The sequence below is a fragment of the Lynx rufus genome, unplaced genomic scaffold (genome assembly GCF_022079265.1).
Source record: "Lynx rufus isolate CCGP_SWC_20201006 ecotype Redwood Valley unplaced genomic scaffold, mLynRuf1.p SCAF_48, whole genome shotgun sequence".
Lineage (NCBI taxonomy): Eukaryota > Metazoa > Chordata > Mammalia > Carnivora > Felidae > Lynx > Lynx rufus.
The window spans coordinates 671,961-687,211 of record NW_025814865.1 but is presented as its reverse complement, the minus strand read 5'-3'; the positions used below and the strand labels follow the sequence as shown (position 1 = coordinate 687,211).

Here is a 15,251-nt window from a genome sequence, read left to right as displayed (position 1 = left end):
TGGCCTTACTAGGCCATCCTAGTGAGCCTACTAGATTTCCTTAACTTGCCTGTGCTTTTCATGTTTCTTATTCCTGAATATTCCACTTTCTGGCTTTACCTCCTAGTCTGTCGGCATGTGTAATTTTTGCCCCAACAGTTATTTGTGTTTCAGACAGGAAAAGTGTACTTATTTGTCTGTGAATGTTTTTGGCAAGCTTTCTTTTTTTTTTTTAATTTTTTTTTCCAACGTTTATTTATTTTTGGGACAGAGAGAGACAGAGCATGAACGGGGGAGGGGCGGAGAGAGAGGGAGACACAGAATCGGAAACAGGCTCCAGGCTCTGAGCCATCAGCCCAGAGCCCGACACGGGGCTCGAACTCACGGACCGCGAGATCGCGACCTGGCTGAAGTCGGACGCTTAACCGACTGCGCCACCCAGGCGCCCCTTGGCAAGCTTTCTTTGTGTGGATGCTCACACTGATAAGAGTTGAGTCAGTTACTCTAGGTTACCTAAATCCAGTCCAAACATGATTCCTTGGGAACCAGGAACTCCCTGTAGAAGCACAAACAGTCATGTACAGGATTTCTTTTGAACAGGAAAATGGGTAAAATTTGACTGAGGTAAAATAGCCCAGGTACTATATTCTGGTTAAATATTCACTTGGTTGATAAGAACCTTTGGCTATCTCTTAGAACTTTGATGAGGCATATTCTTGACACTTTCACAAGATTTATCAGTGTTTATTTCAGGGAAAAGGACTCTTGTAGTTCCCTGCTTGGTGGTGTTCTCCAATGCCACCTATAATTGGTTGTTTTAAATATTTTACAGAATGTGGAACTGCTTTCACTAATAAACTTCAAGGAATGTGTAAAGATATGGAGCTTTCCAAAGATATCATGATTCAGTTAAAACAGGTATTCCTAGCCTAAAAGATTTTTTAATGTAGTATAAAGTTCTTGAATGGTTTGGTTCCCTTAAGATTTATACTTACGTTAGAGACATATTAAAGGAAGTTTAAATAAGACTCCACTTTTTGTGTTTTTTGAAAGAAAATTCATACTTTTATAACCTTCCCACCACATATTTAAAGAACTATATACAACATATTTTGAGTAACCATTTTTATTTTTTTTTTACTCTTACTTGGCTTTCCATTGCTTTGCCATGTACATTTTAGTTTCAGTATTTGTGACTCTGTGTGTATCTTTTTCATAATTTTCTTCAGATCATTTGAGGTAAGATGGATTTTTTAAAAAAATACAGTGGAAGCCTAATTCTATGTTTAATTAATTGAGGCAACCAGACTGCACGTTCTTGGTTCTTTTCAAGCATTTTATTAAAATAAAATGTCTGTTTCATTTAAATGCAGGTTGTATTTTCAATGAGTAATTTATTATTCAGATTAATTTTAGTAATGCATTTCTAATATAGAGTTATAGCTATGTAAGAGTTTTAAAATTCTAACATTCATTACATCACTACGTTTTTGCAGTATATGAAGAACCAAAATATACCAGGAAACATTGATTTAACTGTGAACATTCTGACGATGAGTTTTTGGCCAGCCTACATCCCTAAGGAGATCCACTTACCCCCAGATGTAAGAAATTCACTATTTACATTATTATATTATATAGTAGATTAATTTTCATGTACCTTTTAATCTTTTTTAATTTTTTTGTAAAAATTTTTAATGTTTATTATTTTTGAGAGAGAGACAGAGACAGAGACAGAGCATGAGTAGGGGAGGGGCAGAGAGAGAGACACAGAATCCGAAGCAGGCTCCAGGCTCCGAGCTGTCAGCACAGAGCCCAATGCTTGGCTCGACCTCACGAACCATGAGACCAGGACCCTGGCCAAAGTCAACACTTAAGTGACTGAGACACCCAGGCACCCCGGCCTTTAATCTTTAATAAGTCTTTAGGCCATACTTTACGTTCATATAAACGTCTCCTTAATGTTCTCTGTTTTGAAATGTAGTCATACAGTTTTTAGGGGGGCACACAGGTAAAATAGTTCAGTGTTAAATAATTCAGTAGCATAAATAGTCTTTTTCATAGTTTAAAATAGTCTGTCTTTTTCATGTAGTCAGTTGTAGGTTTTGAATCGACCAGCCTGGCTTCCTTTTGCTTTTATGCTTTGCATTTACTGGTATTGACTTCTATTTCTCTTACTGTGTATCAGTAAAAATACTTACTCATGTATCACATAAACACATGGTAGAAGAAGTCATCAACAAATCACTCAGTATCTATTGATTGCTCCACTTAGTAATCATGGAAACCCCTTTCCAGCTGCTACCGGTTTTTAGCTTTCTTACCATACAGCTTTGGTTTTAGCTAGCTCTCTCTTCTCCATAAATCAATTACCCATCCTGTTGGTTGTTCCTCTTACCGGGACCTGGTGGCAACTCAGTTGCCGTTACCTTTACTTTCTTTCTCCATGGATTTATTTAATTTGTACAGTTGTATTGCCATATTGGTGGATTTCCTGAAGAGCATATGTAAGTTACTGAATGCACTATGTTGAACTAGAAGAATCACCAGAGGTTGTTTCCTTGTTTCAGAAGTCTTTTTGGCCCCCACCCAGTCTTTTCTCCACAGAAATGTGTTACATATCCTTGGGGAAACCATGCATGGTCATGACATATGTTTTTAAATATAATATTCTAGGGCTGCAAGTAGGACTTTAATTGGTATACAGTATATCAATTTTTCTTTATTTCTTTCCTCCAGATGGAAAGACTTCAGAAAGATTTCAAGAATTTCTACTTAAGCAAACACAGTGGCCGGAAACTTCAGTGGCAGTCCACTCTTGGACGTTGTGTTCTTAGAGCTGAATTTAAAAAGGCAAGCAAATGACCTTTAAGATAGCATTTTACTTAGACGTATAAGTTATAACAATTTTACCTTGATAAAGAATATTTACTTTAAATTTTATTTATTTTGAGAGAGAGAGAGAGAGACAGACAGACAGACAGACAGACAGCACGAATGGGAAGAGGGGCAGAGGATAAGAGGAGGAGAGAGAATCCCAAGCAGGCTCTTTGCTTTCAATGCAGAGCTAGATGTGGGTCTCTGTCCTACAAACAGTGAGATCATGAGTCAGATGACACTTAACCAACCGAACCACCCATGGTCCCTGATAAAATATATTTTTAATATATACTTTATGGAGAAAGCTCATTTGTTGAATAATGGTGTGTTTATGTATTATGAGTATGCTGACAGATCAATCATTTCTGTATAAGTGAATTTTTAAAACATAGTACTTGCCATTTTTATCTCTGTGATACCACTGGACATTGTTTGATCTCTGATGTCTCAAAATCCCAATCAGTCATCATTAGAGCCCTGGGATGTTAACCACCCGGGACTCACATAGCTAATGGAACCATGCACTGAGTCTGAGGCAATGGTGTGATGTTGTTATGACATAGTTGAGTGCACTGTCTTATTAAAACTATTTCTCAAGACTAAAAAAAAAAAAAAAAAAAAAAAAAGATCAGTACAAAAGCTCCTGGGTTGTGTGGAATAGAGAAACACAGTAACATTCTGATGCAATGGCATAAATGAAGCACAGAAGAAAAATGTAGACTGATATCCCAGAGATCATTTCTTGATGTCTAGTGTGTAAGGAGCTGTTGGGATATAATAGGCGATGAACTCCCTTTGTGTCTAGTGGCATCCATTGTTGGAACTTCTGAAATAATGACAGAGGAATTGGCTGGATGTCTCCTCGTATCCAGCACCTTTGACTCTTACCCTGTGTTGTAGGTTGAAAATTGGGCCCCAAAGATAAGTCCGTAAACTGACTATGCTTTGGAACTAACGTTTCTATATTGTGAAGAAGGTTTTTGCAGATGTGATGAAAGACGTTGAGATGAGGAACTCATCCTGGATTATATGATGGGCCCTAAATTCCATATCAACTTTCCTTATGAGAGAGAGGCTTGGCAAGCTTATACACAGAAATCCACATACAGGGTGCCCGCCCCTTTGCCCCGCCCCACGCCCCGAGACAGAGAGACAGAGAAAAGAAAGAGAAAGAGAAGGGTGATGTAAAGATAGAACCTGAGGCTAGAAGATATTCTGAACCCTCTGAAGAGACTAGAGTCCTGCTACACCTTGATTCTTCCCCAAGGATGCTGATGTGAATTTCTGGCCTTCACACTTGGAGAGAATACATATTTGTGTCTTTTTAAACCACGATGTGTGTGGTAAGTTGTTACAGCAGCCACAAGAAGTTATACATCCTCATATGCACTTTACTGTGTGACTTCGTTTTTTCATAGATGCCCCAGGCACTGACAATCTATACATAAGTATGTCCAACATGTTTTAGTCAGCATTCAAAGAAGAGACTGAACCTGTTCCTTAGTGTCGAACTTCAGTATGGCGCCTCAGTGATCCAAGTATTAATGGATGAGAAAAGAGGTTTTGTTTTTAATTCTGCCTCTGCCAGTTTGGGGGTGGCCTTACTGAAAGGTAATAACTAAAGTTTGATACGAGCAGAGGGAAAGAAAAACATGTTTATGTTTATGTTCCCGAAGCAATGACAATTAGATGCTTATGGTTCTCTAGAATAACGTGAGATTCACTTGATTCCCCCAAGGTAAAGTTGGGCCGAAATGATTTAAATCCTCAGGCTACACCTGAGTATTTAATATTAGTGGAGGAATTGAAGCAAGATAATAACTAATCATAACTAATTTTTCACGTGTATGTGTGAATTCTTTATTACTTTTGGCCCTTAACACACGTGGAAAACTCATATATGCCAGTTGAACAAGTCAAATAGTACAGAGTTGTAGTTAAAAATAAAAAATAAAAAACAATCTCAGTCCTTTCACTTCGGAATCCTGAAATGTATAAACAAGTTTATATACAACCATGTTGTTTCATGTGATGATGCAAACATGTAACACTTAGTTTTGTCTCATTTTACTGATTATTTACCGAGATCACTAGTGTACATGTCACGCTGCTACTTCTTTTTATCCCTCTAATGGATTCATCGTGAGCATCTCTGCTAATTAAACTAGGAAGATACCATTTTTAATTGTTCTCTCTTATAATTCTTCTTAATATTTCAAATGATCTTCAGGGGTAGAAATCCCCAATTAGAGAACAGTAAGCATTGTTTGTAATACAATTGAAAAGGGAATCATGAAAGACTATATTTTCCTGAGTATTTAAATGCCGATAATACCAGACAGAAACAGTTTTCTTGTGATTAGGCATGTATGTTTTGGCTTTGATTTTTGAGAGTGCATATTTTCTATTTGTTTTGAAGGTGACTTATTTTGAGAGAGATGGAGGAGAGAACAAGCAGGGGAGGGGCAGAGGGAGAGGGCAAGGGAGGGGGGGGGGAAGAGGATTCTTAAAGTGGGTTCTGTGGTGACAGCGGAGAGCCCAGTGCTGGGCTCATACTGATATGCCACGGTGATGACTTCAGCATAAATCCGATGCCTAACTGTCTGAGCTACCCGGGCAATCCTGAGAAAGCATATTTTCAAAACAGCTCCTCTTTTCATAAGAAAGATTCTTTTTTAGAGAGAGGACAGAGAGAGAGACAGAGACAGAGAGAGAAAGAGCAAGAAGGAGAAGGGCAGACAGAGAAGGAGGGAAAGAATCTTAAGCAGGCTCCATGCCCAGCAAAGAGCCTTATGTGGAGACTCATCTCGTAACCAACCTTGTGATCATGACCTGAGCCAAAATCAATAGTCGGATTCTTAATTGACTAGGCTACCCAGGTGCACCTCACCCCCTATTAGAAAAGATTCTAACGTAGACAACGCATACATTCTCTCTAATTGAACAGGGTTAGATTCCTAGCAAAATTGAACAGAAGGTACAGGGTCCCTCATTATGAACCACTCCAACCAGAGCAGTACATTTATTACAGTTGTTAGTATTCCATTGATGCATAATTATCTCTGAAATCCCATAGATTATTTTAGTGTTCAAGGTTGGCATCTTATGGGTTTGGACAAGGTATTATGACATGCATTATATAGACTAGTTTCAAGTCCCTAAAATTCCTCAGTGTTCCACTTGAATTCCACATGTATTTTTACTTTATAATTTTGTGAGTACATTCTTTTTTTCAGAAGAGTTACATTTTCCCAGTAAAAAAATGTAAATAATGGTTTTGTTCTGTTTTTGTTTTTGTCTTATATAGAAAATTACACACATTTGACTCTTTACTAGGAAAATACCTTTCATCACTGTAGAGCATCTTACATAATATTCTAGTGATGTAACAGAATCAGCTCTTCTTAGTTACTTTGGAAGTTCATGTAATCTTCACCAAATTTGTGAACTATATTGGTATCAATGAAACCTTAACATTTTTTTAAGTTCATCTGAAAGAATATGTATGAGTCGTAAACAGCGAAATTCTAAGAGCAACATGGAAAGTAGTTCTAGAGCCTATTTTTCATTACCATGATATAAATAATGCCCCTTGGAATATAGTAAATACTGTTCATTTTTTTTCTAGAAATTTCCTATAGAAATATTCATTGCACCATATCACTGTTGGCTCCAAGTACTTTTTCTTTTTTTTTTTTTCCAAAAATTTCTGAGGATGCCTTTCTCTAACATTTTGATGTGGGTTCCTGAGATTAAATCAAGTTACGATTGAGCTTTGTTTTTTCTTTTAAAACAATGGGAAATTAGAAGCTCTCAATAGGAAGCCATATTTGATAGGAGAAAAGAAGAATAGAGAAAATGAAGTATTTGAAAGAAAGATTAATCAAAGAAGCAGTTGAATAAAAAATGTTCAGAATTGAATATGATTTATACATTGAAAAAGATTTACTCTGGTATTTTACTTTAAAAAAAGATAAACTAGACCCCATCAAAGTACATTGTCATGAAATCTTAGATAAGAGACAAAGAAAAATTTGTAAAGCCTTGAGAGAGTGAGAAACTAAAAGTCATAGAATGTATGACTGGAGGCTACAAGGCATCTGATTGCTCAGTAGCAGGAACTTGAATATGATTACGTTGTCTTCAGTTCTCTAAGGAAAATGATGTCCAGGTGCAATTTATGTGCTTAAGAAAATAATTATTCAGATATATACCTGAAATTGTCCTATATCAGGCACAAAAAGTCATAAAAATATAATTTCCATCTATTCTCTCTCTGGGAACTTTAGGAAGTGTACTGCATCATAATGACCGATTATAAGACAGATGTCATAATACAGGAATGGACGTCCATCTGTGGAAACACAAAGGGAATCCATAGGGAGCCGATGTTCAGAGGGTGTTGGAAAGATTGCCTTCTAAAAGATTAAGTGAATTCAGTTATGGCACTGTAGATAAAATGCAAATAACTTTCTGCATGGTTAGAGCTTTTTGAACACATTTTGCTTAGACTAGATCAAAGAATAAGTCTTAAGACTTAAATGATGTCTGTATACCTAGAGTATTACCTGTGTGGAATTAGTTACATTTTATATTTCAGAAGCAAGGATTTAGACTGTGATTATGGAGATGTTCCAGAATTTTAAGATTTCTGATTCTTCTTGTTCTCCTGGAGACTGTTATCAAGGAGAAATAATTTTCATTGGAAAGTATTTGTTTCTCTCCCTGTCTCGGTGTAGGGCAGAGGTTGTTGCATCTATAAGTCGTCACATTACCTTCTTCAAGGTTTCATCCCAAGATAAGCAAGGGTTGGGATGAAAGGGAACTAGTGCAGTTTTTGATGGAACTCATACTTAGTGTATCCATATCTGTGGAAATCTGCATTCAGTGTAACATGAATAATACATGATGTTATTAATATATAATAATATGAAGATAGGTATTAAAAATTGTTTCTACATTCTGGTTTGTTTGAATACATTTGAAAGCAAATAGTACCTTTCTTGAAAGCTTGATGATGTATTGATATATGGAAAAGAAAAACAATGAAAGCACATAAAATAAACACACAAAAAAGTTTAATCAGTATTTAGCAGTAAATGCAAATTATAGTTATAATCAGTTACAATCATGATCCTGATACATAATCACCATATGTTATTTTTTCAGCCATAAATATAATTTACCTGTTTCAATATATATTTACGTAGCTGTATAACTTTGAAATCTCATCATTTTCTTTGAGAGTGGTTTCTAAATTGTGTAAGATTCACATGCCACAAAAGCTGGCTCTATTCCTGCTTTGGACCAAAGTCTGAAGACCATGGAAAAACATTAGAGAGAAAGATATAACTGGAGAATGGGGGATAAAAGGGAATGGAGAAGACCGAGGTAACAAAAAGTAAAGGCCTTTGGGGCTTCTGGGTGGCTCAGTTGGTTAAACGCCTGACTTTGGCTCAGGTCATGAGCTCACAGTTTGTGAGTTCAAACCCCACGTTGGGCTCTGTGGTGACAGCTCAGAGCCTGGAGCCTGCTCCCGATTCTCTGTCTCTGGCTGTGCCCCTCCCCCTCTTGCGCATGCACTTGCTCTCTCTCAAAAATTATAAAACATAAAAATTGTTTAACACAGAGGGCTTAAAGTTGGAGGAATGGAAATATCTGAATTTGAAGCAGGAAGAAAAGAAAATTGGTGGGGAAAAATGGAGGAAATCAAGATATAATAAATAAGCTGGCCGTTGAAACCTGTTAAAGTTTATAGTCTGACATCTAACTGTAGAGTTAAATGTTGACTATGGGCTTCTCCTTTGTGGCTTTTATTATGTTGAGGTATGTTCCCCCTCAGCCCACTTTGTTAAAACTTCTGTCAGGAATGGATGTTAACTATTTTCAAGTGCTTTTCCTTTTTTTTTCCCAACTGTTAGAGATGATCATGTGATTTGCATCTTTGATTCTGTTAATGTGATGTGTGACACTGATCGATTTCCATATGTTGACTCCTCTTTGCAATCCAGGGATGAATCCCATTTTATCATGGTAAATCTTTTTAAGAAGCTGTTAAAAATTCAGTTACCTGGTATTTAGCCGAGAAATTTTGCACATATATTCAAGGGCTATTGGCCTGTAACTTTCTTGTTATTATAAAGGTAATAACGTTGGCCTAGTGAAATGAGTTTGGTAATGTTTCCTCATCTTCAGTTCTTTTGAGAAGATGAGAGTTTGAGTTTGAGAAGTTTGAGAATAATTGGCACTAATTCTTTGGGTAGTTTTCCTCTTGTGAAGTCGTTCAGTTTTGGATTTTCTTTGTAGATAGGTTTTTGGTTACCTATTCACTGTCCTTACCACTAGTTCGGTCTGTTCAAGTTTTTGTTGCTTTATGTTTCTTTGATGGTAAGCTGTATATTTCTAGAAATTCAGTTAATTCTTACAGGTCGTCCAACGTCTTGGTGTATGATTGTTCATAGATGTCTCTGTGATTCTTTGTATTTCTGTGGTATCTGTTGCAGTGTCTTCTCTATAATTTTGTGTTCTCTCTCTTTCTTTGTTAGTGTATAAGAGGTTTGTCAGTTTTACTTTTTCAAAGAACCAACTTTTTGTTTTGCTGATGTTACTTAATTTTTTTTTCATTCTCTTTCATGTATTTCTGCTCTGATATCCATTATATCCTGCTAACTTGGTCTTAGTTTCGGTTTTTCTGCTTACTTCCAGTGTAATATTAGGTTAAGTTGAGATACTACTTTTTCTCAATGTAGACATTTATTGCCATTAAGTTCCCTCTAACTTCTGTTTTAGGTACAGCCCTTTTAGTTTTGTTACATTTGTTTCCACTATCATTTGTCTCAAGTCATTTAAAAATGTCTCTCTCCTTTTTAGTTTGTAATCCATTAGTTAGGCAGGGTTGTGTCATTCAATTCCCATGTATTTGTGAATTTTCCTTTTGCCACTGATTTCTAATTTGATACCATTGTGGTCAGAAAAGAGACTTGATATAATTTGTGTCTTTTTGCAGTTTTAGAATTATTTTTTATGGCATGCATGATCTGTCCTAGCAAAGATTCTTTGTATGCTTAACTCAGTAGTTTTGTTTTGTTTTGTTTTGTTTTTCAAATCTGTCTCCTAATTGATTTTCTGTCTGGATGAACTCTCTGTTTTGGAAACAGTGTATGAAAAGAAAGTTCTTAACTATTACTGTGTTGTACTGATTTCTCCTTTTAGTTCTGTCACTATTTGCTTAATAGACTTAGATGCTCCAATGTTGACTGCATATATATTTTAAACTGTTACATTCTTGATTGATTGGCCCATCGTTGTATAACATTTTGTCTCTCTGTCCATTTTTGGCCTAACGTGTATTTTGTCTAAAGTAAATAGAGCTACCCTGCTTTCTTTTGGTCACCATTTGCTTGAAATATCTTTTTATGTCTTTTATCTCTCATTCTGTATATGCTCTGAAAGCTAAAATGTATTTTGGTATCCAGCATATCATTGGATCTTATTTTTTCGCCTCTCTGTTATTATTGATTATACATCATATTGATTATGTTTTTATATATTGAATATAATTATCGCTAGTTTGGAGACTTAGTTTTTTAAGTAAGTGTAAAGTAATTAGTGATTGATAAGGACTTATTATTGCCATCTTATTGTTTTCCAAATGTTTTACAGATCTTTCATTCTTTACTTTCCTTCTTGCATGCCCTTTGTGTTTGATAAAGTCTTTTAGTGGTGCTTTCATTCCTTATCCTAATGCCTTATCTATCTGCTACATATTTTTCCTTGGTGGTCACCATGTGGTGTTTAACATTGTGTATTAAACTGATAACATATTGATAGCATACAGTAATTTTATACTTTTAGGTCTCTCCCCTCACATTTGGGTTATTAATAGGTACAATTTACATGTGTATTCAATAACAAATTAATACATCTTTATTATTTTTAATATTCATGTTTGTGAACTTTGTTTTAGAATGTGAAATTAAGCACTGTCATTACAATAGTAGAGGAGTTCCTTTGGTAAAGTATTTTCAATTACCAGGACATATCGTAAATTCTTACGTTTTTGTGATATTAATTGGCATGTTTTTTTTTTTTTTTTTTTTTAATTTTTTTTTTTTTCAACGTTTATTTATTTTTGGGACAGAGAGAGACAGAGCATGAACGGGGGAGGGGCAGAGAGAGAGGGAGACACAGACTCGGAAACAGGCTCCAGGCTCTGAGCCATCAGCCCAGAGCCTGACGCGGGGCTCGAACTCACGGACCGCGAGATCGTGACCTGGCTGAAGTCGGACGCTTAACCGACTGCGCCACCCAGGCGCCCCAATTGGCATGGTTTTATTTGGGATTGAAGAACACCATTTAGAATTTCATATAACGTAGATCCAGTGGTGATGAACCACTTCTGCTTTTGTTCAGGAAGATCTTTATGTCCTCCTTATTAAAAGGAATAACTTTGCTAATAATAGCATTTTGGTTGAAAGTTTATTTCAGTACTTTGTGTATATCATGCCACTCTCTCCTGGCTTGCAAAATTTTGGTGAGAATTCTCGTATTCCTTTTTGGGCTCATTTAGATATTATGAGTTATTTTTCTCTTGTTGGTTTCAAAACTCTCTTTATTTTTGAAATTTGATAATGTAACTCTCATGAATCTTACTATAGTCCTTAAAAGGCTCAACCTATTTGGGATGCTTTGGGTCTGGATGCACAGATCTCTTGCACAGTGTAGGAAGTTTTCAGCTCGTATTACTTAAATATACTTTCTGTCCCAGTGTCTTTCTCCTCTCTTTCTGGGATTCCTATAATCCTAGATCATTGATTCTTTATTCTGTGTGATGAGATGGCTGTTGAAGCTCTAATCTGAATAATTCAATCAGTCATTGTGTTATTCCACTGGAGAATTTGTTTCCTCTCTTTAATGGTTTCTATATTTTTGTGGAACATACGTGTTTCATGTATTGTTTTCTTAATTTTCTTTTGTTGTCTTGCAGGATGTTTTTGTAGTTCAGTGAACTTCTCTAATAGTTCAGGATTATTCTGAATTCTTTGTCTTAGAGTTCATTTCTTTCACATCAGTTATTGGAGCTTTGTTTAGTAGCCTTTCATGGTGTAATGTTCACTGTATTATTCATAATTTTTCATTCCTTGAATTACTATCTACACATTTGAGTAAGCAGTTTCCTCTTACAGACTCCACCGGTTTGTTTGGGCATGGGAAGACCCTCACCAGGCAGCTCAGCTAGGTGTACTGAAAACTTCAGCTGTTAGCATATATGGGCAAAAAGGCTCAGTATTGGGAAATTAGTAGGACACGGGCCGTGCTCTGAGAATGATGGGAATGTATAGTGGTACACACCATGGAAAACATTATGAGATCATAGAGTATTTTTTTCTTTTTTTAATTAAAATTTTTTAAATTATTTTTTTTAATTTTTAAATTTTCCTTAAATCTAAGTAAGTTAACCTATAATGTAATAATGATTTCAGGAGTAGAATTTAGTGATCCATCAATTAATATTACTGTAAGTGCTCATCCCAACAAGTGTGCTCCTCATTTCCCATCACCCATTTGGATAATTCCCCCAGACAACACCCCTCCAGCAACCCTCAGTTTGGTTCTCTGTATCTGAGAGTCTCTTATGGTTTGCCTCCGTGTTTTTATCTTATTTTTCTTTTTCCTTCTCTATGTTTCCTTGTTTTGTTTCACATGTAAGTGAAATCGTACAATATTTATCTTTCTCTGACTGACTTATCTAGCTTAACATAATACACACCAGTTGCATCCCAGTTGTGGCAAATGGCAAGATTTCATTCTTTTTCTGCATCACAAAGGAGTGTTCCATTGTGTGTGTGTGTGTGTGTGTGTGTGTGTGTGTGTGTGTGTGTGTGTGTGTGTGTGTACATATGTATGCATATATACCAAGTCTGTTTTAATGTTTATCACTTGATGGACATTTGGGCTCCTTCCATAATTTGGCTATTGTGGATAGCACTGTTATAAACATTGTGGCTCACATGCTCCTTGAGATCAGCATTTTTGTATCCTTTGGATAAATACCCAGTAGTGAAGTTGCTGGGTTGTAGGGTAATTCTATTTTTATTTATTTGAGGAACCTCCATACTGTTTTACAGAGTGGCTACACCAGTTTGTATTCCCACCGTCAGTGCAAAAAGCTTCCCCTTTCTCTGCATCCTCACCTACATCTGTTGTTTCCTGAGTTGCCCATTTTAGCCATTCCGATAGGGGAGATGGTATCTCAGTGTGGTTTTGATTTGTATTTCCCTGATGATGAGTATTGTGGAATGTTTTTTTCATGTGTGTTAGCCATCTGGGTGTTTTCTTTAAAACAGTGTCCATTCATGTCTTTTGTCCATTTCTTTATTGGATTATGTGTTTTTGGGGTGTTGAGTTTGATAATTTCTTTATAGATTTTGGATACTGTCTCTTTATCTGATATGTCATCTGCAGCTGTCCCCCCATTCTGTTGGTTGCCTCTTTCAAAACTGATTATTTATGTATCTAGAGAGAGGGTGGAGAGAGAAAGAGCAGAGAAGGGGCAGAGAAAGAGAGGAGAGGGTCCCAAGCCGGCCCCATGCTGTCAGCACAGAGCCCAATTTGGGGCTTGATCTCACAAACCAATTGCAAGATCATGGCCTGTGCTGAAACCAGGAGGAGGATGCTTAACCATCGGAGCCACCCAGGTGTTCACCCTGCCATTAGTTGCCTTTGAATTTTGTTGATTGTTTACTGTGCTGCGCAGAAGGCTTTTATCTTGATGAGGTCCCAGTAGTTCATTTTTGCTTTTATTTCCCTTGCCTCTGGCGATGACCAATAAGAAGTTTCTGCAGCCAAACAAAAAGGGGTTGTTTCCTATTTTCTCCTCTAGGATTTTGATGGTTTCCTGTCTTACATTTAGGTGTCTCATCCAGTTTGAATTCATTTTTGTGTGTGGTATGAGAAACATGGTGTAGGCTCATTGTTCTCCATGTCACTGTCCAGTTTTCCAGTCACATTTGCTTAAGACACTGTCTTTTTACTTCGGATATTCTCTCCTGCTTTACCAAAGATCAGTAGGCCATAACATTTGTAGGTTGATTTATGGGTTCTCTATTTTTTTAAGTATGAAATGTATTGTCAAATTGGTTTCCATACAACACCCGGTGTTCATCCCAACAGGTGTACTCCTCAATACCCATCACCTACCCTTCCCTCCCTCCCACCCCTCCATCAACCCTCAGTTTGTTTGCAGTTTTTAAGAGTCTCTGATGGTTTGGCTCCCTCTGTCTCTACTTTTTTTTCCTTCCCTCCCCCATGGTCTTCTGTAAGTTTCTCAGGATCCACATAAGAGTGGAAACATACCGTATCTGTCTTTCTCCGTATGGCTTATTTCACTTACCATGACACTCTTCAGTTCCATCCATGTTGCTACAAAAGGCCATATGTCATTCTTTCTCATTGCCATGTAGTATTCCATTGTGTATATAAACCACATCTTCTTTATCCATTCATAAGTTGATGGACGTTTAGGCTCTTTCCATAATTGGACTATTGTTGAAAGTGCTACTGTAAACATTGGGGTACAGTTGCCCCTATGCATCAGCACTCCTGTATCCCTTGGGTAAATTCCTAGCAGTGCTATTGCTGGGTCATGGGGTAGATCTATTTTTAATTTTGTGAGGAACCTCCACACTGTTTTCCAGAGTGGCTGCCACCAGTTTGTAGCCAACAGTGCAAGAGGGTTCCCGTTTTCCCACATCCTCTCCAGCATCTGTAGTATCCGGAGCTGTTCATTTTGGCCAGTCTGACTAGCATGAGGTGGTATCTCAGTGTAGTTTTGATTTGTATTTCCTTGATGAGGAGCAACGTTGAGCATCTTTTCATGTGCCTGTTGGCTATCTGGATGTCTTCTTTAGAGAGGGGTCTTATTCATGTTTTCTTCCCATTTCTTCACTGTATTATTTGTTTTTCGGGTGTGGAGTTTGGGGAGTTCTTTATAGATTTTGGATACTGACCCTTTGTCTGATAGATCATTTGCCAATAATCTTTTCCCATTCCGTTGGTTGCCTTTTAGTTTCACTGATTGTTTCCTTTGCTGTGCAGAAGCGTTTTATCTTCATGAGGTCCCAATAGTTCATTTTTGCTTTTAATTCCCTTGCCTTTGGGGGTGTGTCAAGTAAGAAATTGCTGCGGCTGAGGTCAGAGAGGTTTTTTTTTCCTGCTTTCTTCTCCAGGATTTTGATGGTTTCCTGTCTCACATTCAGGTCCTTTATCCATTTTGAGTTTATTTTGGTGAGTGGAGTAAGAAACAGGTCTAGTTTCATTCTTCTGCGTGTTGCTGTCCAGTTCTCCCAGCAGCATTTGTTAAAGAGACTGTCTTTTTTTCCATTGGATCTTCT

General features: G+C 37.0%; 1 protein-coding gene across 1 annotated transcript in view; it reads left to right on the top strand.

Annotated features, from left to right (window-relative positions):
- Window positions 1-15,251, top strand: part of LOC124525809 (cullin-4B-like) — a 120,456-nt gene that overhangs the window by 63,143 nt on the left and 42,062 nt on the right. The window contains exons 14-16 of the mRNA XM_047098391.1: window positions 812-897; window positions 1,476-1,583; window positions 2,719-2,832. Coding sequence (XP_046954347.1) covers window positions 812-897; window positions 1,476-1,583; window positions 2,719-2,832 — 308 coding nt within the window. The remainder of the gene's footprint in view (window positions 1-811; window positions 898-1,475; window positions 1,584-2,718; window positions 2,833-15,251) is intronic.